This window comes from Aegilops tauschii, chromosome 3, assembly GCF_002575655.3.
Source record: "Aegilops tauschii subsp. strangulata cultivar AL8/78 chromosome 3, Aet v6.0, whole genome shotgun sequence".
Classification (NCBI taxonomy): domain Eukaryota; kingdom Viridiplantae; phylum Streptophyta; class Magnoliopsida; order Poales; family Poaceae; genus Aegilops; species Aegilops tauschii.
This window is the reverse complement of record NC_053037.3, coordinates 74,865,976-74,892,874: the sequence shown is the minus strand read 5'-3', so window position 1 is coordinate 74,892,874 and position 26,899 is coordinate 74,865,976. Positions and strand designations below refer to the sequence as shown.

Below are 26,899 nucleotides of genomic sequence, written 5' to 3'. Positions count from 1 at the left end.
GGGGATCCAACAGCCATTGATGCGGCAGATATTTTAGAATCATTGGCCGGCGGACGCGTAGCAGCGCCCAAAAGGCAAAGGCATAGATATAGATAAGTAGGCCTCGCCCTCTAGTCTTAAATTGCATTGTAAATGGCACCACCGATAAGGCAAAGGCATAGAGGATAGGGCTAAACCCTTATTTTCTGACAGCAGGTGCACCTGTTTGGCTCACCCGATCGTGGAGCCATCACCTGTGGCAAGAAGAACTTCTATAGTCCGGCCTCGCCGCTGGAATCAGGCGTGCTAATGCAGTCACCGATAATGACTCCTTGCTGATTCCTGGAGCTGGATGATTGCGTAGGTTTTGGATGTTATTTTTTCTTGAAACAGGCTTTCGTCTCGTTTTATATATAAAGCAATCACCGAACCAAGTACACGACCAGGGACGGAGCTGCCTTGTAAGGATTGGGGTCAATTGACCCCAATGGAATCAGCAAATCCTTCAGAAACTAAGTACTAATCACTATTCATTAATAGAAGATGACCCCACTGTCATAGACATGACCCCATTGAACTTTTCTTCTAGCTTCGCCCCTGTACACGACCGAATAATATAAGATGGTGAGGTAGTCCTCATACAGTGCCGATCCTAAGATAGACGGATCACACAGACTACGCCTACGCTACCGAAAGAAAGGTTTTGGTTGTTATGACGCCTGCATGAGTTTCCTGTTTTGCAGGCCAGAACTGTGTCCGGCTGCCCTAGCTCTGTGTTTTCGCTATCGTATCTCTTTGAATTTTGCAGCCTTTGAAGGTTGTATATACTGACTTCATTGCGACCCTGGTTTCGATCTAAGCAACGAACCAGGGAGCTCGCTTCGCTGTTTGATGTAAAAAGATCATTCTATGTTGATAGAATCGTACGACAAAAGTGATTGACCCCAGCATTTGTAGATGGAGAATCAGGTAAAGCAACCAATGGGTACCATTGCGCACATGCTATGTAACGCAAACGTGCAGGCTCGGTGGGGAAGCTCCGCAGATAGGCATGTGTGTGGAGAACGAAAAATGACATGTCTTCATTTACCGTAGCGGACATCTTTCGGTTACATCATGAATACAAGTTACAGCACAAGCAGTTCAATATGCTTGAACATCTAACGTCAGATTGCAAGTTAAAATCACACCGGGGGAGCAAAAGCTCCGTATGATTGGGAACATCAGCTAATATACATCAGTTTTGAATCACATCATGGGGGCAGGGCAGACTGGGAAGCCATCCTTGAGCAAGGGATTAATTAGCCATCCTGCTCGCTGACCATGCAGCAACTGCTCGCGCCAACTGTCAAGTGTCGCTGATTGTCAGCTCCAAATATGGCCTTGTCAGCAAGGAAGGGGGCAGCCGAGCTCGTTAGCCGCAGCGGTGAGGAAGGCGAGGGTCATCCCGGTGGCGCGGCGGCTGCGGGCTTCCCAGTCTATACATCTCTCGACATCCGCTTGCCAGTTCACCGTGTTTGCTGCCGCGCATTGGTAGGTCGGGCTTTGGATGCCATTCCGTTGCTCGCCTTGAATGATCTTAGTGGAACCTAGTGGTCCACTGTTCAAGATGTCACGGAGGACGGACATGCTGAGCGCACGTACGTGTGCGCTAGCGTGGGAGAGGCAGCGGATGGTAGGCGATAGACGGCACTGCAAACCACATGAGTGTTAGCATTCTAAACGTCGGTGTGTTTCTGATGAACAGAATAGGGGTGAGATCTGAGCAGATGACATACCTTTAACAGATTTGAGAGGCCATCAGCAACTGCTACACCTGGGTCTCCCCATTCAACGATGAGATGAATAGCTCTAGCAGTTACTTCCAGGAGCTGTGCATATTCAATCACAGGAACAATGTTGTCAGAAAGAATCGGTGACATGCAACTTCCAAAGCAAGAAAATGAGTCGATGATACTTTAACGACAACAAAGTACGACAGATGATATGTTTGTGCTATTCTGTGAAGAAAGTTTGTATATGTATCTTACCTCTAACTGAGGCAAGGTACAAGCTTCACCATCAACAAGCATCCCATCTGTAGCACGAAGCAGAAGGTCTGAAGCACTAGCAAGAATTATCAATGCTTCTGGGCTATCATGGTTCCTCATAAGCTCAGCTATCAGTTTAACTATTCGCTGGTTGACTCTCCACATCTTCTGACCTTCCTCATCATCTCGAGCAATCCAGGGCTGTAGGTCCTTCTCAGCCTGCATACAAGAGTCCATAAATATGACAGGAAATGCGTATGTATATGTCATGAAGACAATGTATGTTCCCACGTGAGAAATGAACAAGGGAGAAGAAGCCAAAATCTGAACCAAATTTCATTGCGACCAAAAGTCTGAATAAATCTTTACCTGCAGAACAATAGCAGTTGAAGCCTTGGCTGGTGAGGCTGAAACAACATCACAAAGTGCATCTACAACCTATACGTAAAAAAAATGTCAGATGTACAGTTAATAAGATAACAAAATTAGAATGTCACTGAAGCATTGTTGTGTTATGCCAATGGCCACACGAATCATACCTTTCTCCAACCTTGATGAGCTGATGTACTTTCTGCAGACATCTGCGTTTCGGGAGATGCAATAAGCTTATGCCAGAGCAACGAGACAACAGAGAAGCATAGTTCCTGTTTTTCTGAGATAACAGATCGTAGGAGAGTCTGAGAGCCTCGATAACCCCCATTCCTATCCATGGTAAGGAAGTTCGCCAAATCAGATGCTTCAGCCTGTAAAGTTGCAGGAACTTTCCCGGATGTACTTGCAACGTTACCATTTCGCCTAGCCTCTTCTGAGCATTTCAAGAGTGATCTTGAAAAACCATTTTTCATGTGTGAGGCTGAAGCATTCTTCTTTTCCAAGTTGCCACTACCCGATGAGCTGGTGCTGTTTTCCTCAATGTGTTGTTGATCATCTCTCTTTACTGATGTAAAAGTCAGGTGAGCTTCTAGAGGCTCAGCTTTGTTCACGATGGAGGACACAGTTTTACCATGCAAGTCGATCAAATGGTAAAGGGATGATGCCCTGGTAGAAATCTCAGCATCCCACTTACATCGCTTCAGTGAAGATAGTGCATTTAGGCATGGCCTCGACCGGCGAAATAACTCAGAAACATGAGCGGCAACCATAGCCGCTGCAACTATCTCATTTGAACTATAGTTCCAGGAGGTACCAACTGATGATGGCTTCAAGGAGAAAAGAGCTTCCAGGATGCCAAGAATTCTACGAGTATGGAGAATTGCTGAGCTAATGCTGTTCTGTAGCTCATTACTGATCCCATTGTTTTTTCCAGGCTTCAGGATCTTTGTAGAGTCTTTTACGTTTGAGTTTGTTGCGCTCTTGCAAAGGATAGGGAACAGCTGAAGCTCACAAGATAAAGCACAAACAGCGGCCAGCACATACGAATCAAATGTACCAACAGGCCCTTGTTTCTTCTTGACCCTATTTCTTCCATTGGTTAATCTTGGGTCCTCAGTGGCCTCCTCAGAAGAATGGTTTTCACTACCCGTTGGTCTTTTGCTGCCCCCTGGCAAAGCTTGATGACTGACACAAACAGTTAATACTACAAACAACAACCGGGAAGCAAGGTTCATTGAAGCACATGATTCAACAAAGAGTGAATGTATCATTGTACGGAGTTCAGCAACAGCAAGGTTCTTGGATTGACTTCTTGGTCTTTTAGATGATTCTTCCGAAGGGAAGGTTCTTCTGAGTATAGCTTCAACTGTTGCCACAAATATTCTCATAAGGCACGCTTCAGATGGACTTCCACGAGGTAGATACTCAAATACTTTCAACAGTGGCAAGTATAGGCTCCATGACAAAGTAGGTGGCTGAAGCGGAGCAGCTACAACGATTTCAGGTAAATCAACTGCTGATGAATTCAGAGGTAACAAACCATAGGCAGCTTCCCAGATGGTACATATTCTCCACTCAACATCAGGACCATGAGCACACAGCAAGGAAGCAATGCCTTGTGCAGTGGCATCAATTGTGGTTTCAGATGCAGGAACTTCCAGCTGTGAATAGTTCAAAGTGCAAGCAGGTAAATTAGTCATGCAGACATAAGGCAGCAATCAGTAAAACCAAGAAAACTAAAACATGGATTCCCACATGGAAGGGTGTAAATAAAAACGATAGTTGAATGCGCAGCTTTGGTGTGAAATCTCTAAAACAGTAGTCATAGAACGTGGTAAACCACAAGATAAGTGATTGACGAATTGACAGAAGCATTCCACAGGAGCAAGTATGCAAAAATGATCAAATGCTGAATGGAAATTAACTGTAAGGATGATCTGTCTGTAGCAGTGTTTTAGCTCAACTAATGCAGTAACGTAACTTAACAACAGAGCCTAGAATACGTAAGCCCCAGAAAAGACTAACTATGCTTCGAGTCTTTACTAAAGAAAAAACAGGTAATAAAAAATTAACCAGATGCAGAAACTACTGCATACCTGTCTTTTGTATGATGATACATAGCCACCCAGTGGTTCATGTTGCACTTCAACTCCTTCAGCATGCCTTAGTGGAGGAAAAAGCAACGTTGGTTGGGATAGTATGCGAAAAAGCAACGCAGCAGCTGTATCAGCAGCAATACCAGCCCTCATAGACATTGCAGTTCCAATCGCACGCAAGAAATGAAGATGCAACCAATTTTTTGGAAGCTGGACAGAAATTTAAAGTTACCAAGATTAATAAACATGCACACCCAAAACATACGATATGGAAAATTTGTATCGTGAGGCATCACGATTAACGGCACTGAAACAACAGCCAGTGTGCAGTATGTTATACCCGCATGCCAGTAGCATAATCTTCAGCTGCCCTAAGGAGTTCAACAAGCTGAACTGCTGCATCAAGTGCATCTGGAGCCCATGACGGTGGTGCTTCAAGAAGACCAAAAAGCAATCTTTGCGTAGCACTTGGTGTGGCAATTGCGTAGTATCTGACAAGAGAGTAACACGTTTAGTATAATCTGGAAAGCAGACTTGGTATGACAATTGATAGGATCTTACCTATGAAACAAGCGAGCGTATGGTTCGAGAGGGGGTAGCCCTGCCACCAAATGCTCATCCAAGGGTGTTGTCGGCGGAGGTAGCAGAAGGGCAGGAACAGCTGCCGCGGTTAAGTTTGCTGTCTCATAACGAGCTACTTCCTCATCACAGACACTTAAAATAACTCCAGCTCCATTGGCAACAGCCCATCTTGGGGTGGATGGCATGAGTTGTGGGTGCTTACCAGCTCCTCGGCTGTAAGCTAAATTAAAAAGACATATAATTAATCATTTGTGTTTATGGCAAGAATTAGCATCTGTTACAAGAAGAAAAGGTGTTCCACACTTGGAAAACCCGCATAATCAAAATAAGAAGTAACAAAGACATAAAATCTCGATGGAATAAAGAAAACATCTAGTTACTAACCAGTTGTTGGAGGCTTCAATTCTCCACCGGCTGCGTATTTTCCCATAACTCCACCACACCTGATAGGTTTAAAATGAAACAAAGAGTAATCAGCTAATATTACTGCAAAGTGTATGAAGTATGATAGCAAACTGTTGATTTAAAACAGTAACAAAATATATTCCAACAAGCTGAAAAGCGTTGACATTTACTATTCATGTACAGCATACACTCCCATTAGCATATTTAGAGTTGATTAGCACACTGCCATTAGCATATTTGGAGTTGATTAGCACACACTCCCATTAGCATATTGGAGATGCTTGCAGTTTGGTCTTGATTACAGGTCACTTACTCCTGACTTTCGGCCTGAAGTATGATAGCAAACTGTTGATTTACAACAGTAACAGTAATACTATTTTCCTCACGTGGTTCTACTATTTACCCTGTTTCTCCATTCGCTAATTTTGCTCCTTATTAATAGTCACATTGCCTTAAGTCGTGTTTCATAAGAAAAAGATAAAAAGAAATTAGAGTCAACTCACCATCTAAAATAGTCGCTTCTAATGCCCAAAGGTGCAGTTAGCAAAATATCTGTGATCCAAGGAGATAATGGCCTCAATGGCTTCCGTTCAGGTTCATTTCCTGGAGAGTAATTAGCTTTCTCCTGGGCAGAACAACTTGCTGTGGCCTGGTCAGAGGTGTTGTTACAGTCTGCAACTTTAAAGATTGGCCTGTTGTAGTGAGTTAGAACTCTAAGAATTTCTCCACAGGCCAAGGCCCACTGCTCTGAGTACTCTTTCTGCAGCCAAAAGTACACTTCATGAGCGACAGAACTTCAACCACAACCAGCATCAAGCAAGAGAACTAAAAGTAACCAGGAAAGTAAGGGCCTCACCTCAGAACTTTGGGTAAATAAAGAGATGAAGGAATTGAATGGGGAACCATGACTATCATAACTCAGTGTCCCATCTATGATGCGTGAAAGAATTGGATGTACAACTGCATGACCATGCTCAGGGTGATGGAGAACAAAAGTTGCTGGGCGAAATGTAAAAAACAAGAGTGTCAGTTTATTTCTTCATATGCCTGTAGTAATAATGTGTAGCTATCAGAAGTTCATATGTTACCTAATACTTCATCTACCAACCGCTTTTCTTTTGATGGATAGCAACTTTGAATTAGCTGCACACAAGCAAGAAAGATGGAAGGGTACAAATATTAACAGTTGATATAAATTTTACCAGAAGCAAAACTAATTTATGCTAAGAGATACAGTACCTGAGCTACATCCTCCGGGAATTGCTCGCTATCAGATGTGAACTGACCAAAGTACTCAACATAGGCTAAAATTTGTGCCTTCAAAAAGAAAAACAACAGAAGCGTCGTATTAACATCAGGTGTCCGCAAAGTTACACCATATATAACATAGCTAAACTATGAGCATTGTACCTGTTTCTGCTGCACATCGTGTGGCGGGGGCCAGAACAGTGATGAGAACTGGAGCCCATCAATCCACTTCCCATTTGACACTGACATACTTGGTAGTTTAAGAGCCTGCTCAAGAAACTAGAGAGGAACACTCAGAAAGAAAGAAATTAGAAAAACTGCCCCAGTTAGCAATAAAAGCATATTTAATCAACAGCATGCTAAAATAACCGGTCAGTTTATCCATCTATGCCATTCCCTATTCTTCTTATAAGCTACTTGCCTCAGAAGCAGAAAACTTCAGCAAGATGCAAGTTCTCCTATTGTTGACTTCTTCAATCACCCCCCACTAAGGGGGGATTGCATCCCACAATGTGACCAGATATCATATCAACCAGTTCCAACCATAGGCGCTTAACGTCTCTGCATTGCAAAATATAGCAAAAGGAAAATCGAAAGAAGGAAAGGGACATTATTATAGATGTCATTTTAATAATTTTAAAACAAGAAATATTGCCGAAACTTGACAAAGGAAAAAGAGAGGAGGCCAACCAGCCAATGGAACAAATTTTGCATAGCCTTGGCAACATGTTTCTAGAAAGAAGTCTCGTTTACATTCCTAGCCCTTACCAGAGTCAGAACAAGGATTTCAACTCTAAAACCCTTAGTGGTTTGAGGAATGAGGTAGACTGGAATGGAACCATCCTGGAATTTGAGAATGGGATGGAATGGAATGATTCCAGATGCTTGGGGAAATAAGATAGTATAGGAACACATTGGTTTGGTGTTTGGTTTGAGGAATCGGAAGCAAAGGAAAGAAATATCTAATCGCCAACTCTGACCCTTGGATCAGGATCCAAGGGCTCTCAGTCATCTACTCATCTTCATCATTGGTTTCAGATCCAGTTTTGCTCTACATGATTCCTCGAGTTCGAGAGATGGCTGCCTTGGACGTAAATGGCACGTCTTCCAAAAGATGTTCTTTATTTTGGCATGGGTGGGTTGAGTGTGGGTGTGTGTGTGTGGGGGGGGGGGGGGGGTAGTTTTAGGTTGCAAATTGAACGATTTTGTTTCGGAGCTGAGGATTGTCTTTTGGACTTAAGAAAGAGCCCATGTGTGTAAAATCGGTGTGTTTTTACACGACTAGAAGCATCAAATTCTCAACTAGAAAAGGAGCAGCCATTATCATTTTCATTAAAAGAAATAGAAGATATGCCATCTTTCTCGAACACGCGTCAGATCAAAACGTGTGCGGTTTGTATTAGATGAGTAACACCAAAATGGAACAACGCGGAAACAAAGCAAACAACTCGGAACTGGGACCCCATAAACAAAAAACAGAAAGAAGAAAAGGAGAAAGAAAAAACAATAGTAGAGATACTTTGTAAGCCTATAGTTACTGTACAAGTTCATACAAATCTGAACATAATAATACACAATTCACATATATCAGAGGGGCTATAACTGCAAGTCAGATGACTGCTAACCAAATTTGGGTAAAACAATATTGGTAGTTCACTTGCCTTAACATGTTTTTTTCTATTATCGAACATCTCACGTTTCTAATTTAGAAAATTCGGTTAGATCCATCCACGCTGAATATAGCAAGTAGACAAATGCAATATAGATCCATTCCAACACGTAAGCCTCGGAAGTTGAACAGCAGCGGAACCCAAAGGAGTGGAGCTTAATTCTGCGCATCAGGTATTATTTCAAAAGCAAGCAAGTGAAATTTTGCAGACACACAGCACCCGCTTCTTTTGAGATTTCTGCTTGTGACGTTCTGTTTAGCTCTGGATTCAAATGGAAAACTATAAGCTAACATAGAACCATCTTCACCCCCAAACGATTTTCAGCCAACTATCTCCGCTCCAGCGGTTACATCCGCATCCGAAACTGTGAAATCTACGCGCCCAAATGACACAGCAAGCCCCAGCTCGAATCCGTAGTACTCGCGCAAAATCCGGAATCGCCCCGAATTCCGCAGGAACAAGCGTCCACCTCCCGTTGATCTACTCGAGATTACGAGGAGAAACTGCAGCACAATCAACTGGACCTCGCCGCCAGAGGCCAGACCACAAACTTCTGAGCCAAAACCATCGCCGAGACACCGCCCGAGTACACTCAGGCACGGACTACCCGCGAACCTACCGGCTCCACGAGCCGCGAGCGAAAATCAAGGCGGCAGAGGAACAAACACGGCGCAAAATGAACAAAACGGAGCGCTGGGGGAGTTCGGGGAAGCAGGGGAGGATCCAGGAGCTTTACCTCGGTCGGGAGCGCTCCAATACGGAGCTCGGGCGGCGAATCGGCAGCGCCGGCGACGGGATTGCGCGGCGGGCGGGGCGGGACGGGGGCGGGGGCGAAGGCAGGGAGGAGGAGGAGAGAGAAAACTGCGAGGGGCGAGGAGAGGCGAGAAAAAGATTTTTTCCGTAATGGGAGGGGTAGGCGGTGGTCTGTGTAGTGTTTGCTCCGTTATTTCACTCGCTCGCGGGTCGAGAGGTGGAGGGCCCATGAGGTGCCCTGCGTGACTGACACCTGGGCTGTGGAGCGACGGGCCCGCAGGTCGGTGACCGGTGGGTGCGCGGAGATACTTATTCGCGCGTGCGCGGCTGGGGGCTGGCGAGATCGCCAGGGGGCGCGGCTGACATGGCCTTGATATTTTCGGGAGGGGCGCATGGCATGGATGCATGGATGAACCCCCATGCCATGCCAGCCATCCATCGCATATTCGCGTGCACATGCGTTTTGCATAGTGACCCTCGAACTATGATGAAAATTCAAGATGGTCCCTGGATTTTTGGTGACTCATGCAATGGTTTCTCCTCTCTGCTTATTTTGGTAATATAACTTGAGCGTTGGCATGCAAGCGTAAGCAATAGTACATTCGTTCTTAGATATGTACTCCAGAATTTTTATCGTGGTCATAGTTTAAAAATATCAAAAAAATATTCACCTCTCACTTTCGCAAAAATATCACATATGTAAGGCTAAAATATTTGTAAGATTTGTCATGAAAAAACTCTTTTATGACATTATGATTTTAAGAAAATATACTAACATGTACACATATGTAAATGTATAAGTACAATCATAGACGTATGTAAGAGTCTCGGTAAAAGATAGATGTATAAGAAGATCATGTCAAAAAAAGACATGGGTTTATGAACCTAGGGAGTAACGAAAATATTCTTCCCACCCACCCCCCCCCCCCCCCCCCCACACACACACACACAAATTCTAGCATTAGAGAGATTGCCTGAGATACATGTGGTCTTGCAACGTTTTGTAGAGGGAGTACAATATTATGAAGTACGTATTGTTTCATAAAAGATAATTAGGAACGGGTTAACAACAGACTAGCATCTTAGATAGTTGTTCCATTTCTATGTTTGACACCATTCAGTGTAATTACCATAGAGTTATTTCTGTCACGTGCTATCTAATAGTTACTCAAAAAGAAATACACTCAAAAAGTATGACAAGATTTTTTTAGGCTTGCCAACTTGTAGCTCTTATTTTAAAAAGCTAGTCTTAAATAAGCAAGTTTGAATATTGTATGGCAAAATGTGGCACTCCTAGGCGTAGAACCAAACAACCCCTTTATAATATAATACGACGACACTACTAGCTCTAGGCAGCTTTTATTTGACTAGCATATATATATACAAAACTCAAGTAATTTCAGGGTTTCGGAAGGGCCTACCCAGCAAAAGAACAGCACTAACGAGAATCATCGCTAATGACGCGACAACACAAAGGGATGGCTGATTAGTCCGCCTTGACGCCGTCCGTCAGATCGACGAGCGCGTCCATCGGACGGCGGCGGCGAGATGCGTGCGCTGCTTTTACCCGGCAGATGAGGTCACCGGTCGGCAAGCTGGACGGCTGGGGATGAGCGATGGCGTCGCTGGACGGTGGTGCGCGATGGTTCCATTACCATAGTTTAATCGGCTCGTCCACCATCATGGCGGGCCCCACGTGTTTGGCAGATCTGTGCGATTAGGTCCTCTTCGAGCCATGGCGATGGTGCCCGTTTTTTAACTATATAAAAAAGCATCGGCCGTTTGTGCATGCCCTTGCCTTTCTTGGTGGTTGATGTAACACGTACAAATATGCAATGGAGCCATGGAGATGACAGGGACTAGTGGAGCAATGATCGCTTGCGTGTTTGTTGCTAGTCATGGATGCAAGAAAAGTTGTTACCGGTGGTCAGCGGAAAATATCATGAAGAAGAAAAATGTTGGAACATGTCGACATGTATATACTATAGCTAGCAATAGGGCAGGGCTAGAAAGAACAGTTGGATTGAAGCATATGTTTGCTTGATCGTGTGCAAGAGGATTCAGGACCATGCCATGAACACAACTTCTTTTCAGATCGGCACAGAGTATTGCTACTCCTAGCTAGCAATCCGGTCCTCCGTGCCAAGTGTATATGGCGAAGTGCCGGTACTGGACTACTCCTACTGGTAGTAGTACTAGAACATTGGGCAGCATCTAGATTGTTCCCATTTTTTGTCCTGGCCGCTCGGTTTGTATTAGTGGACAAAGCTGCGGCACCAATCATGCTTAGTATTTTATAAGGAGGGAAGACAATGACACATAGCGCACCCACTCACGCAAGAGACCGTAGAATTAGAATATGCTAATCCCCCTAGTAAAATATCTTAAGCGCCCTCTGCCATGGAAGCGTCTGGAAACATCCGGCTTTGCCGTCGGGGGGCGGAGTAGGTAGAGCCACCCGGCGCTCCCCGCGAACGTCGGGTCAAAATCGGACGGAGCACAAGCGGCCACGCGTCCCGTGGTTGACCCCATCTCGGAGTGGGCGGTGTCTCTGATAGCCCGATCGAGACGGCGACGTCTTGGACGAGACCAGCAGGGAGGAAGGACAGGTGGTGAGGGAGAGATGGGCCGGGTGGCCGCTGTCGGATGGTGGGCCCGGTGTATTAGGTGAAAGCAAGTGTTCCTAAAAAAAAAGGTGAAAGCAAGTACGTAAGCTTTTGCCAGTGTTTGTGAGCCAGCTGGAGGCAAATTTGTGTGGACGCACGTGAAAACTAGGCTGATATGATCTTTTGTAACATGAAGATGAAGATTGAGCTCCTTTCATCGAAAGAAAAGCATCAAGATAGAGCAGCACGTCAATTTAGCACCCATGCTAAGATTAAGACAAGTGTAGGCCAAAGCCACGATCCAGCGCGCTTGGGGTGAAGTGAAGGGGAGATGTTGGGCACGTGCATGGCAGCATGGGAGCCTCTTGGTGAAATGTTGAGCCAACTATCGCGTGGTCCAATGGCACAACAATACCGTGGTCCAATGGAGGAATGTCTACACAAAAATGTACTCCCTCCGTAAACTAATATAATAGCGTTTAGATCACTAGTTTACAGAGGGAATATCATATCTTTTATACATCTAAATAGCTAGTCTCACTACATTATCTAAATATACATATATGTCTTTTTTTAAGTTGCATATATGCCATTATATCATGCAAATATGCATGAAACTTCCACCTCAACGTGCCAACATGTATGAGAAAAGGCTCACCTCGGTAATCATATTATTAACATCGGACGAGGCGTTTTGGAGCCCGGGAGTGAACAATAAATTTGCTTAAATTACTAGAAAATTAAAACAAAAACCATTTTTTCTATGGTGAAAGATGGTTGAGTGCCTGATGTTCGTGCCAAATTTCAAAGCATTTGGATATCTAAGTGGCTCTCAGCAAAAAATGGCAAATTTTGGGTCTTTCAAAAAGTTTACTGTTATGTACTGTTTGGATCTGATTTTTTCGAGAGCTACTAAGATGTTCGAACGCACTAGAACTTGGCACGGACATCACGCACTCAAGCATCTTTCACCACAAAAAATCATTTTTTTTGAATTTTTTGTATTTATTTTAATTTTACTTTTCATATGGTGTAGATGAGCTCGTGCTCCGAATTGGATATTCGATTAACATATTTCTCTTAACATGTACACATACCACCTCATCACGTAAATATGCATAGAAAATCCCACTTGAACATGCAAACATGCATGAGAAAACCCTCATTTCTATAATTAAATACAATAAATCATATGTATTTTTAATTTTAGTTGTCATATTGTTCATCCAACTATTCATATTACAAATAATCAAATATCATTAAAAAAATATGACAACCAATTTCCGACGTCGCACCGCCGGGGACTAGCCCCACCCTCCTCCCCCACTGCACCGTCACCGGAGGGGACGCTGGCGAAGCCGTGTGTGCCCTCGGAGGGTGGTGGCGGGGTGTTTCCCATTAGGTTGATGGATGTCCTTGGGCAGAGCTCGCGGCAGATGGTGGTCCCGGTGGAGCACGGCGGTCCTGCGTTAGGTGACACATGCTGCTCGTCGGGCGGCGGCCCTTACGGTAGCAGGGCCGCCTTGGGCGGCGCTGGGTGGTGGGCGAGCGGTGGTGTGGGGCAGGCTAGGTCTAGGCTCCTGGATCCGGCAACCCGCGCTCCCGGGCACATGCACGTGTAAGACGCCCTTGGCCGGGGGAGCGCTGTGTTTGGCTGGTGACGCCTGCATCTTCCTGTGTGGTCTCTAGGTCCGGGCGACGAGGCGGCGAGGGTGGTTGGAGGTGGACGTGGGCCGGCATGGATGGTAGGGTCTGAATGCCATGATGTCCGGCATGGATGGATTCGGGCTCCGCCCCAATCAGCGATGTTGTGTTGTTGTCGCCCTCCGGGCGACGTGGAGGTGGTGAGCTCGATCTTGGCGGATCTGGACGACTTAGTGGTGGCGGCTACTGTGATGCAAGATGCGACTCTTCCTGATGCGATGGTTGGCCTGCTTGCGCAGCTCTGGTGCAAGTTGGGTTCTATGGTTTGGGTTGGGAGAAATCCCTGTTTCGAGATGAGGCTGACAAAGGCGACTCCTGCGAGCGCCGTTCCCTCCCTGGAGGTGTTGTTTTGGCCCTAATCTGACTCCCTTCCTCAAGCTCGTGGAAAACCCTTGGTCCGGTCTCCGGGTCAGGCGGCGCCAGCGTCATGGCGTCGTTCCCCCATCTTACGGTGGCTTTATCATGAATTACAACATGAATGGGATGGAGAAAAGTGCAAACGAGTTGTTTGCTATGATCAAAACTGTGGAAGCTAGAATGCAGAAGAACAAGACAGTGTTGATGGTCAACAAAACCACCAGTTCCAAGAAGAAGGACAAGTCCAAGAAAAAAATCTACTGAAGGCGATAAGAGCGGGTCTCAGAAGAAGAGCAAGGGCGGAGCCTCTAAAGAGACTAAATGTTTCTACTGCAAAGAAGAAGGGACACTAGAAGCGTAACTGCAAGAAATATTTGGCAGATAAGAAGAAGGGTTCTTTCGGTAAAGGTATAATAGTTATACGAAGTAATGTCATTCTACTTGTAAATTTCTGTATGGGTATTTGATACTAATCGGCTGCTCCAATTTTGCAAACCGATACAGGGACTAGAAAGCACACAAGGAGAGAAGAAATGAAGTCGTGATACAAATCAGGAATGGTGATGGGATCGCTACTCGGAGACCATCGAAGTCATGTCTTTAGTTTATCTTCAAGATTTATCGTAGAAATAAAATAATAGTTATTTTGCTTCGGAGTTATGTAATGCATTATCCTATGGATTTTGCGAAGAATATTCCTACAAGTTTTAAGAAATAGTTGTTCGAATTATTATGAGAATATGTTTTTTATTAAACCTTTATTTTGAGATGCTTTATTCATGATAAATCTTGAAGTTTATGATCTATAACATTAAAGCTAAACATCTTGAGATGACTGATGAAACCACTTGTGTATGACACTAAATAGTCGTATTGGATAGTTGATCTTCATATAGATGAAGCATAAAAGCCTTTTATTTGAAATTGACTAAATGCATCACATTCGATGGATATAACAAAATGTGGTGGAAAATTATACTTCATCAAAAATTATGAGTAAATATGATTTACTTGATAAAAGTAAGAACCAAGATATTTGAAATAGTTCAAAGAAAACCAGGACGAAGATATAATATCATTATGGCAAAAGATAAAATAATTCTTCTTTCATGAAGAAACATGTCTAAGACATAAGTTTAGCAAACAATTGAATAATTGTGGAATTCTTATTACCAATCTGTTTTTTATTAAATTTTGGGGATTTATGAATGAAACAATATTATATTCACTAAACAAATGCACCGTCTAAAAGGACTGATAAAACTATAAATAGTTATAAAAATTCAGCCTATTGCTTGATTGTAGGTTTTGTATATCTCACACAAAATTTCAAAGACAAAAATGTTTGTCAAGAGAATGTATAGGTTTACTCATTGAAGGAGTAAGTGGGAGAATGATACAGCTTATTGAGATTGTTGAATCTTCAGCTTAAGTTAAAACAAGACTAAACCAGAAAGGTACTGTGATAATTTTGTATGTAAAACTAAGCAATAGAATATACTACATAGAATGTAGAAGCTTCAATTAAGACTATGACAAAATGCAAAGGTGAGGAAAGATTATCGAATCTATTGAATATTTCAAAAAGATGAAACACGTGCACTACAAGGAAGCAGTGATGGCACCCAACTGAAATAGGTATTACTCAAACCATTTAAAATCCGAAGTGATGTCCATATGCAAGGAACAAGTTTTAAACTTGAAGAAACCTTTAAAAAGTAGATAAATGGATCTTTGATTTTTCATGGATAGTGATCATGGAAGTAAAGTTTTACAAAAGAGTTTTATAGGATGTGAAGAGTTGATCTTATCAAATCTTCTTATTAGTAGCAATAGTAAACTGTATAAATGGATTACAATGGTGAGTGTTGTGTATTGATATATAACAGTTGAGCAACAGAACTAATTGTTGGGAATCGTAGCATAATTTTAAAATTTTCCTACGCTCACCAAGATGCATCTATGGAGTGTACTAGCAACGAGGGGAAGGGAGTGCATCTACATACCCTTGTAGATCGCGAGCGGAAGCGTTCCAATGAATGTGGATGACGGAGTCGTACTCGCCGTGATCCAAATCACCGATGACCGAGTGCCGAACGGACGGCACCTCCGCGTTCAACACACGTACGGTGCAGCGACGTCTCCTCCTTCTTGATCTAGCAAGGGGGAAGGAGAGGTTGATGGAGATCCAGCAGCACGACGGCGTGGTGGTGGATGTAGCGGGTCTCCGGCAGGGCTTCGCTCCCTCCCCCCCTTTATATAGGCCCCCTAGGGGGGCGCCGGCCCAGGGAGATGGGATCTCCAAGGGGGGGGCGGCGGCCAAAAGAGGGGGAAGGGGTGCCTTGCCCCCCAAGGCAAGGGGGAAGCTCCCCCCTAGGGTTCCCAACCCTAGGCTCATGGGGGGAGGCCCAAGGGGGGCGCCCCAGCCCACTAAGGGCTGGTTCCCTTCCACTTTCAGCCCACGGGGCCCTCTGGGATAGGTGGCCCCACCCGGTGGACCTCCGGGACCCTTCCGGTGGTCCCGGTACAATACCGGTAACCCCCGAAACTTTCCCGGTGGCCGAAACTGGACTTCCTATATATAATTCTTCACCTCCGGACCATTCCGGAACCTCTCGTGACGTCCGGGATCTCATCCGGGACTCCGAACAACTTTCGGGTTTCCGCATACATATATCTCTACAACCCTAGCGTCACCGGACCTTAAGTGTGTAGACCCTACGGGTTCGGGAGACATGCAGACATGACCGAGACGCCTCTCCGGTCAATAACCAACAGCGGGATCTGGATACCCATGTTGGCTCCCACATGTTCCACGATGATCTCATCGGATGAACCACGGTGTCGAGGATTCAATCAATCCGTATGCAATTCCCTTTGTCAATCGGTATGTTACTTGCCCGAGATTCGATCGTCGGTATCCCAATACCTTGTTCAATCTTGTTACCGGCAAGTCTCTTTACTCGTACCGCAATGCATGATCCCGTGACTAACGCCTTAGTCACATTGAGCTCATTATGATGATGCATTACCGAGTGGGCCCAGAGATACCTCTCCGTCACACGGAGTGACAAATCCCAGTCTCGATCCGTGCCAACCCAACAGACACTTTCGGAGATACCCGTAGTGCACCTTTATAGTCACCCAGTTACGTTGTGACGTTTGGCACACCCAAAGCACTCCTACGGTATCCGGGAGTTGCACGATCTCATGGTCTAAGGAAAAGATACTTGACATTGGAAAAGCTCTAGCAAACGAAACTACACGATCTTTTATGCTATGCTTAGGATTGGGTCTTGTCCATCACATCATTCTCCTAATGATGTGATCCCGTTATCAATGACATCCAATGTCCATAGTCAGGAAACCATGACTATCTGTTGATCAACGAGCTAGTCAACTAGAGGCTTACTAGGGACACGTTGTGGTCTATGTATTCACACATGTATTACGATTTCCGGACAATACAATTATAGCATGAATAATAGACAATTACCATGAACAAAGAAATATAATAATAACCATTTATTATTGCCTCTAGGGCATATTTCCAACAGTCTCCCACTTGCACTAGAGTCAATAATCTAGTTACATTGTGATGAATCGAACACCCATTGCGCCCTGGTGTTGATCATGCTTTGCCCTAGGGAGAGGTTTAGTCAACGGATCTGCTACATTCAGGTCCGTGTGTACTTTACAAATATCTATGTCTCCATTTTGAACACTTTCACGAATGGAGTTGAAGCGACGCTTGATATGCCTGGTCTTCCTGTGAAACCTGGGCTCCTTCGCAAGGGCAATAGCTCCAGTGTTGTCACAGAAGAGAGTCATCGGGCCCGATGCATTGGGAATCACCCCTAGGTCGGTAATGAACTCCTTCATCCAGACTGCTTCCTGTGCTGCCTCCGAGGCTGCCATGTACTCCGCTTCACATGTAGATCCCGCCACGACGCTTTGCTTGCAACTGCACCAGCTTACTGCTCCTCCATTCAAAATATACACGTATCCGGTTTGAGACCTTGAGTCATCCAGATTTGTGTCGAAGCTAGCGTCGACGTAACCCTTTACGACGAGCTCTTCGTCACCTCCATAAACGAGAAACATATCCTTAGTCCTCTTCAGGTACTTCAGGATATTCTTGACCGCTGTCCAGTGTTCCTTGCCGGGATTACTTTGGTACCTTCCTACCAAACTTACGACAAGGTTTACATCAGGTCTGGTACACAGCATGGCATACATAATAGACCCTATGGCCGAGGCATAGGGGATGACACTCATCTCTTCTATATCTTTTGCCGTGGTCGGGCATTGAGCCGTGCTCAATTGCACACCTTGCAATACAGGCAAGAACCCCTTCTTGGACTGATCCATACTGAACTTCTTCAATATCTTGTCAAGGTATGTACTCTGTGAAAGACCAATGAGGCGTCTTGATCTATCTCTATAGATCTTGATGCCTAATATATAAGCAGCTTCTCCAAGGTCCTTCATTGAAAAACACTTATTCAAATAGGCCTTAATACTTTCCAAGAATTCTATATCATTTCCCATCAATAGTATGTCATCCACATATAATATGAGAAATGCTACGGAGCTCCCACTCACTTTCTTGTAAACACAGGCTTCTCCATAAGTCTGTGTAAACCCAAACGCTTTGATCATCTCATCAAAGCGAATGTTCCAACTCCGAGATGCTTGCACCAGCCCATAGATTGAGCGCTGGAGCTTGCACACTTTGTTAGCATTCTTAGGATCGACAAAACCTTCCGGCTGCATCATATACAACTCTTCCTTAAGGAAGCCGTTAAGGAATGCCGTTTTGACATCCATCTGCCATATCTCATAATCATAGTATGCGGCAATTGCTAACATGATTCGGACGGACTTCAGCTTCGCTACGGGTGAGAAAGTCTCATCGTAGTCAACCCCTTGAACTTGTCGATAACCCTTAGCGACAAGTCGAGCTTTGTAGATGGTCACATTACCATCCGCGTCCGTCTTCTTCTTAAAGATCCATTTGTTTTCTATGGCTCGCCGCTCATCGGGCAAGTCAGTCAAAGTCCATACTTTGTTTTCATACATGGATTCTATCTCTGATTTCATGGCTTCTAGCCATTTGTCGGAATCCGGGCCCGCCATCGCTTCTTCATAGTTCGAAGGTTCACCGTTGGCTAACAACATGATTTCCAGGACAGGGTTGCCATACCACTCTGGTGCGGAACGTGTCCTTGTGGACCTACGAAGTTCAGTAACTTGATCCGAAGCTTCATGATCATCATCATTAACTTCCTCCCCAGTCGGTGTAGGCACCACAGGAACACTTTCCCGCGCTGCGCTACTTTTCGGTTCGGAAGGGGTGACTATCACCTCATCAAGTTCCACTTTCCTCCCACTCAATTCTTTCGAAAGAAACTCCTTCTCTAGAAAGGACCCGTTCTTGGCAACGAAGATCTTGCCTTCGGATCTGAGGTAGAAGGTATACCCAATAGTTTCCTTAGGGTATCCTATGAAGACGCATTTTTCCGATTTGGGTTCGAGCTTTTCAAGTTGAAGTTTCTTGACATAAGCATCGCATCCCCAAACTTTTAGAAACGACAGCTTAGGTTTCTTCCCAAACCATAATTCATACGGTGTCGCCTCAACGGATTTCGACGGAGCCCTATTTAAAGTGAATGCGGCAGTCTCTAAAGCATAGCCCCAAAATGAGAGCGGTAAATCGGTAAGAGACATCATAGATCGCACCATATCCAATAGAGTGCGATTACGACGTTCGGACACACCATTTCTCTGAGGTGTTCCAGGCGGCGTGAGTTGTGAAACTATTCCACATTTCCTTAAGTGTGTACCAAATTCGTGACTTAAATATTCTCCACCACGATCTGATCGTAAGAATTTTATTTTCCTGTCACGTTGATTCTCAACTTCACTCTGAAATTCCTTGAACTTTTCAAAGGTTTCAGACTTGTGTTTCATTAGGTAGACATATCCATATCTACTTAAATCATCAGTGAAGAGTGAGAACATAACGATATCCTCCGCGAGCCTCAACACTCATTGGCCACACACATCGGTATGTATGATTTCCAATAAGTTGGTTGCTCGCTCCATTGTTCCGTAGAACGGAGTCTTGGTCATCTTACCCATGAGGCATGGTTCGCACGTGTCAAATGATTCGTAATCAAGAGACTCCAAAAGTCCATCTGCATGGAGCTTCTTCATGCGCTTGACACCAATGTGACCAAGGCGGCAGTGCCACAAGTATGTGGGACTATCGTTATCAACTTTACATCTTTTGGTATTCACACTATGAACATGTGTAACATCACGTTCGAGATTCATCAAAAATAAACCATTGACCAGCGGGGCATGACCATAAAACATATCTCTCAAATAAATAGAACAACCATTATTCTCGGATTTAAATGAGTAGCCATCTCGAATTAAACGAGATCCAGATACAATGTTCATGCTCAAAGCTGGCACTAAATAACAATTATTGAGGTTTAAAACTAATCCCGTTCGTAGATGCAGAGGTAGCGTGCCGACGGCGATCACATCGACCTTGGAACCATTCCCGACGCGCATCGTCACCTCGTCCTTTGCCAGTCTCCATTTATTCCGTAGTTCCTGCTTTGAGTTACAAATATGAGCAACCGCACCGGTATCAAATACCCAGGAGCTACTACGAGTACTGGTAAGGTACACATCAATTACTTGTATATCACATATACCTTGGGTGTTGCCGGCCTTCTTCTTGTCCGCTAAATATTTGGGGCAGTTCCGCTTCCAGTGACCACTTCCCTTGCAATAAAAGCACTCAGTCCCGGGTTTGGGTCCATTCTTTGACTTCTTCCCAGTAACTAGTTTACCGGGCGCGGCAACTCCCTTACCGTCCTTCTTGAAGTTCTTCTTACCCTTGCCCTTCTTGAACTTGGTGGTTTTATTCACCATCAACACTTGATGTTCTTTTCTGATCTCCCCTTCCGCTGATTTCAGCATTGAATATACCTCGGGAATGGTCTTTTCCATCCCCTGCATATTGTAGTTCATCACAAAGCTCTTGTAGCTTGGTGGAAGCGACTGGAGGATTCTGTCAATGACCGCGTCATCCGGGAGATTAACTCCCAGCTGAGACAAGCGGTTGTGCAACCCAGACATTCTGAGTATGTGCTCACTAACAGAACTGTTCTCCTCCATTTTACAGCTGAAGAACTTGTCGAAGACATCATATCTCTCGACCCGGGCATGAGCTTGAAAAACCAGTTTCAGCTCCTCGAACATCTCATATGCTCCATGTTTCTCAAAACACTTTTGGAGACCCGGCTCTAAGCTGTAAAGCATGCCGCACTGAACGAGGGAGTAATCATCAGCACGCTGCTGCCAAGCGTTCATAACGTCTTGGTTCTGTGGGATTGGTGCATCACCTAGCGGTGCTTCTAAGACATAATCTTTCTTGGCTACTATGAGGATGAGCCTCAGGTTCCGGACCCAGTCTGTATAGTTGCTGCCATCATCTTTCAGCTTGGTTTTCTCTAGGAACGCGTTGAAATTGAGGACAACGTTGGCCATTTGATCTACAAGACATAGTGTAAAGATTTTAGACTAAGTTCATGATAATTGAGTTCATCTAATCAAATTATTTAATGAACTCCCACTCAGATAGACATCCCTCTAGTCATCTAAGTGAAACATGATCCGAGTTTAACTAGGCCGTGTCCGATCATCACGTGAGACGGACTAGTCAAGATCGGTGAACATCTCCATGTTGATCGTATCTTCTATACGACTCATGCTCGACCTTTCGGTCCTCCGTGTTCTGAGGCCATGTCTGTACATGCTAGGCTCGTCAAGTCAACCTAAGTGTATTGCGTGTGTTCCGAGGCCATGTCTGTACATGCTAGGCTCGTCAACACCCGTTGTATTCGAACGTTAGAATCTATCACACCCGATCATCACGTGGTGCTTCGAAACAACGAACCTTCGCAACGGTGCACAGTTAGGGTGAACAATTTCTCGAAATTATTATAAGGGATCATCCTACTTGCTACCGTCGTTCTAAGCAAATAAGATGCAAAAACATGATAAACATCACATGCAATCAAATAGTGACATGATATGGCCAATATCATTATGCTCCTTTGATCTCCATCTTCGGGGCACCATGATCATCTTTGTCACCGGCATGACACCATGATCTCCATCATCATGATCTCCATCATTGTGTCTTCATGAAGTCGTCACGCCAATGATTACTTCTACTTCTATGGCTAACGCGTTTAGCAACAAAGTAAAGTAATTTACATGGCGTTATTCAATGACACGCAGGTCATGCAAAATAATAAAGACAACTCCTATGGCTCCTGCCGGTTGTCATACTCATCGACATACAAGTCGTGATGCCTATTACAAGAATATGATCAATCTCATACATCACATATATCATTCATCACATCTTCTGGCCATATCACATCACATAGCACTTGTTGCAAAAACAAGTTAGACGTCCTCTAATTGTTGTTGCAAGTTTTTACGTGGTTTGTAGGTTTCTAGCAAGAACGTTTTCTTACCTACGTATGACCACAGCGTGATTTGCCAATTTCTATTTACCCTTCATAAGGACCCTTTTCATCGAATCCGTTCCGACTAAAGTAGGAGAGACAGACACCCGCTAGCCACCTTATGCATCTAGTGCATGTCAGTCGGTGGAACCTGTCTCACGTAAGTGTACGTGTAAGGTTGGTCCGGGCCGCTTCATCCTACAATGCCGCCGAAACAAGAAAAGACTAGTAGCGGCAAGAAGAATTTGCAAACTCAACGCCCACAACTTCTTTGTGTTCTACTCGTGCATAGTAACTACGCATAGACCTGGCTCATGATGCCACTGTTGGGAATCGTAGCATAATTTTAAAATTTTCCTACGCTCACCAAGATGCATCTATGGAGTGTACTAGCAACGAGGGGAAGGGAGTGCATCTACATACCCTTGTAGATCGCGAGCGGAAGAGTTCCAATGAACGTGGATGACGGAGTCGTACTCGCCGTGATCCAAATCACCGATGACCGAGTGCCGAACGGACGGCACCTCCGCGTTCAACACACGTACGGTGCAGCGACGTCTCCTCCTTCTTGATCCAGCAAGGGGGAAGGAGAGGTTGATGGAGATCCAGCAGCACGACGGCGTGGTGGTGGATGTAGCGGGTCTCCGGCAGGGTTTCGCCGAGCTTCCGCGAGAGAGAGAGAGGTGTTGAAGGGGAGGAGGGAGGCGCCCAAGGCTGTAGGTTGCTGCCCTCCCTCCCCCCCTTTATATAGGCCCCCTGGGGGGGGGCCGGCCCAGGGAGATGGGATCTCCAAGGGGGGGCGGCGGCCAAAAGGGGGGGAAGGGGTGCCTTGCCCCCCAAGGCAAGGGGGAAGCTCCCCCCTAGGGTTCCCAACCCTAGGCGCATGGGGGGAGGCCCAAGGGGGGTGCCCCAGCCCACTAAGGGCTGGTTCCCTTCCACTTTCAGCCCACGGGGCCCTCCGGGATAGATGGCCCCACCTGGTGGACCTCCGGGACCCTTCCGGTGGTCCCGGTACAATACCGGTAACCCCCGAAACTTTCCCGGTGGCCGAAACTGGACTTCCTATATATAATTCTTCACCTCCGGACCATTCCGGAACCTCTCGTGACGTCCGGGATCTCATCCGGGACTCCGAACAACTTTCGGGTTTCCGCATACATATATCTCTACAACCCTAGCGTCACCGGACCTTAAGTGTGTAGACCCTACGGGTTCGGGAGACATGCAGACATGACCGAGACGCCTCTCCGGTCAATAACCAACAGCGGGATCTGGATACCCATGTTGGCTCCCACATGTTCCACGATGATCTCATCGGATGAACCACGGTGTCGAGGATTCAATCAATCCGTATGCAATTCCCTTTGTCAATCGGTATGTTACTTGCCCGAGATTCGATCGTCGGTATCCCAATACCTTGTTCAATCTTGTTACCGGCAAGTCTCTTTACTCGTACCGCAATGCATGATCCCGTGACTAACGCCTTAGTCACATTGAGCTCATTATGATGATGCATTACCGAGTGGGCCCAGAGATACCTCTCCGTCACACGGAGTGACAAATCCCAGTCTCGATCCGTGCCAACCCAACAGACACTTTCGGAGATACCCGTAGTGCATCTTTATAGTCACCCAGTTACGTTGTGACGTTTGGCACACCCAAAGCACTCCTACGGTATCCGGGAGTTGCACGATCTCATGGTCTAAGGAAAAGATACTTGACATTGGAAAAGCTCTAGCAAACGAAACTACACGATCTTTTATGCTATGCTTAGGATTGGGTCTTGTCCATCACATCATTCTCCTAATGATGTGATCCCGTTATCAATGACATCCAATGTCCATAGTCAGGAAACCATGACTATCTGTTGATCAACGAGCTAGTCAACTAGAGGCTTACTAGGGACACGTTGTGGTCTATGTATTCACACATGTATTACGATTTCCGGACAATACAATTATAGCATGAATAATAGACAATTACCATGAACAAAGAAATATAATAATAACCATTTATTATTGCCTCTAGGGCATATTTCCAACACTAATTTTGAAAGAAAATTCAAACAGGGTGTTGATACGTCCATTTTGCATCATGTTTTCTTACTATTATTTATAATTTTTTTATCCATAATAATGCTTTTTGGAGTAATTCTAATGCCTTTTCTCTCATAATTTGCAAGGTACACACCAAGATTGAGAATTCCGGCAGCTGGAAATCTGGACCTGAAAAAGCTACGTCAGGCCACCTATTCTACACAACTCCAAATGAGCTGAAACTTCACGGAGATTTTTTATGGATTATTTAAGAAATATTGGAGCCAATAATCACCAGAGGGGGGCCACCAGGTGGGCACAACCCACCTGGGTGCGCCAGGCCCCCCAGGCGCGCCCTGTTGGGTTGTGGCCTCCTCGGCCCACCTCCGGTGCCCATCTTCTGGTATATAAGTCATTTTGACCTAGAAAAAATAAAGAGAAGACTTTCGGTGCGGAGCGCCGCTGTCTCGAGGCTGAACTTGGGCAGGAGCACTTTTGCCCTCCGGCGGAGCGATTCTGTCGGGGGAACTTCCCTCCCGGAGGAGGAAATCATCATCATCGTCACCAACAACTCTCCCATCTTGGGGAGGGCAATCTCCATCAACATCTTCACCAGCACCATCTCATCTCAAACCCTAGTTCATCTCTTGTATTCAATCTTGTTACCGGAACTATAGATTGGTGCTAGGGGGTGACTAGTAGTGTTGATTACATCTTGTAGTTGATTACTATATGGTTTATTTGGTGGAAGATTATATGTTCAGATCCATGATGCCATTTAATACACCTCTGATCATGAGCATGTTTATTATTTGTGAGTAGTTACCTTTGTTCTTGAGGTCACGTGATAAATCATGTTGCAAGTAATCATGTGAATTTGATATGTGTGCGATATTTTGATGGTATGTATGTTGTGATTCCCTTAGTGGTGTCATGTGAATGTCGACTACATGACACTTCACGATACTTGGGCCTAAGGGAACGCATTATGGAGTAGTAAATAGATGGTGGGTTGCGAGAGTGACAGAAGCTTAAACCCCAGTTTATGCACTATTCCGCAAGGGGCCGATTGGACCCAAAAGTTTAATGCTATGGTGAAAGGATCGGGAAGAGGTGTCTAGAGGGGGGGATTAGACCCTCAACAAAGGAAAGTGGAAATTTTTAAGTTCTTCAAGTTAAGGTGGAGTTTTAGCACAAGTTTAAACATTCACAATACATTTCAAGCAAGCATGGCAAGAGTATATGAGCAGCGGAAAGTAAAGCATGCAAATTGCAAGAAAGTAAAGGGATGGGATTGGAGTGTGCAAACGCAATTGAAGACACGGAGATTTTTGGCGTGGTTCCGATAGGTGGTGCTATCGTACATCCACGTTGATGGAGACTTCAACCCACGAAGGGTAACAACTGCGCGAGTCCACGGAGGGCTCCACCCACGAAGGGTCAAGAAGCAACCTTGTCTATCCCACCATGGCCATCACCCATGAAGGACTTGCCTCACTAGCGTAGATCTTCATGAAGTAGGCGATCTCCTTGCCCATACAAACTCCTTGGTTCAACTCCACAATCTTGACGGACGCTCCCAAGTGACACCTAACCAATCTAGGAGACACCACTCTCCAAAAGGTAATAGATGGTGTGTTGATGATGAACTACTTGCTCTTGTACTTCAAATGATAGTCTTCCCAACACTCAACTCTCTCTCATGGATTTGGATTTGGTGGAAAGATGATTTGAGTGGAAAGCAACTTGGGGAAGGCTAGAGATCAAGATTCTTGTGGTTGGATTGGAATATCTTGGTCTCAACACATGAGTAGTTCTCTCTCAGAAAATGAATGCTGGAAGTGTAGGCACGTTATGATGGCTCTCTCCATGAATGAAGAGTGGGTGGAGGGGTATATATAGCCTCCACACAAAATCTAACCGTTACACACAATTTACCAAACTCGGTGGGACCGAATCATGAAACTCGGTCAGACTGATTTAGTTCAAAATGTGAACGTTAGGATTTTTGGTGGGACCGATATGATTAACTCAGTGGGACCGATGTGCTAGGGTTAGGGTGAAACCTCAACTCGGTTTGACCGACTACACAAACTCAGTAAGACCGATTTTGGTAATAAGCAAAACAGAGAGTTGGTTAGGCAAACTCGGTGGGACCGAATCGCTCATTTTGGTAAGACCGAAACGTTATGAAAGGGAAACAGAGAGTTTGCATTGCGAACTCGGCGGGACCGATCGCTCATCTCGGCTGGACCAAAACGTTACGAAGGGAAACAGAGAGTTTGCAATCCCATCTCGGTTAGACCGAGATCCCTATCGGTGAGACCGAACTGACTAGGATTTTTGGCAGTGGCTATGTCAAATGAACTTGGTGGTGCTGGATAGATCAAATCGGTAGGGCCGAGTTTGACTTTTGGTTTGGGACATATGTGGATATGAGAAAGTGGTTGAGGGCTTTTGGAGGATATCACTAAACATTTTGAGCAAGCAATCCATTAAGCAA

The 26,899-nt window shown here is 45.1% G+C and overlaps 1 protein-coding gene across 3 annotated transcripts; it reads right to left on the bottom strand.

The window, feature by feature from the left end:
* Positions 1-1,037: 1,037 nt before the first annotated feature.
* LOC109777900 (protein GIGANTEA) lies at positions 1,038-9,303 on the bottom strand. Of its 3 annotated transcripts, none has more exons than XM_020336453.4 (16): positions 9,119-9,303; positions 7,134-7,273; positions 6,875-6,991; positions 6,704-6,781; positions 6,553-6,607; positions 6,321-6,463; positions 5,968-6,224; positions 5,444-5,502; positions 5,039-5,279; positions 4,818-4,968; positions 4,478-4,687; positions 2,549-4,042; positions 2,379-2,447; positions 2,010-2,228; positions 1,758-1,850; positions 1,038-1,671 (listed from the first exon to the last, which is right to left on the bottom strand). In XM_020336453.4, exons 3-16 carry the CDS (start codon positions 6,959-6,961, stop codon positions 1,366-1,368), a joined length of 3,462 nt encoding a protein of 1,153 aa, XP_020192042.1. In that variant the 5' UTR covers positions 6,962-6,991; positions 7,134-7,273; positions 9,119-9,303; the 3' UTR covers positions 1,038-1,365. The 3 variants fall into 3 exon arrangements, with proteins under 3 accessions (XP_020192042.1, XP_020192041.1, XP_020192043.1); XM_020336452.4 differs by having other exon boundaries at positions 6,875-6,979; XM_020336454.4 differs by lacking the exon at positions 7,134-7,273 and having other exon boundaries at positions 9,119-9,297.
* Positions 9,304-26,899: the final 17,596 nt, after the last annotated feature.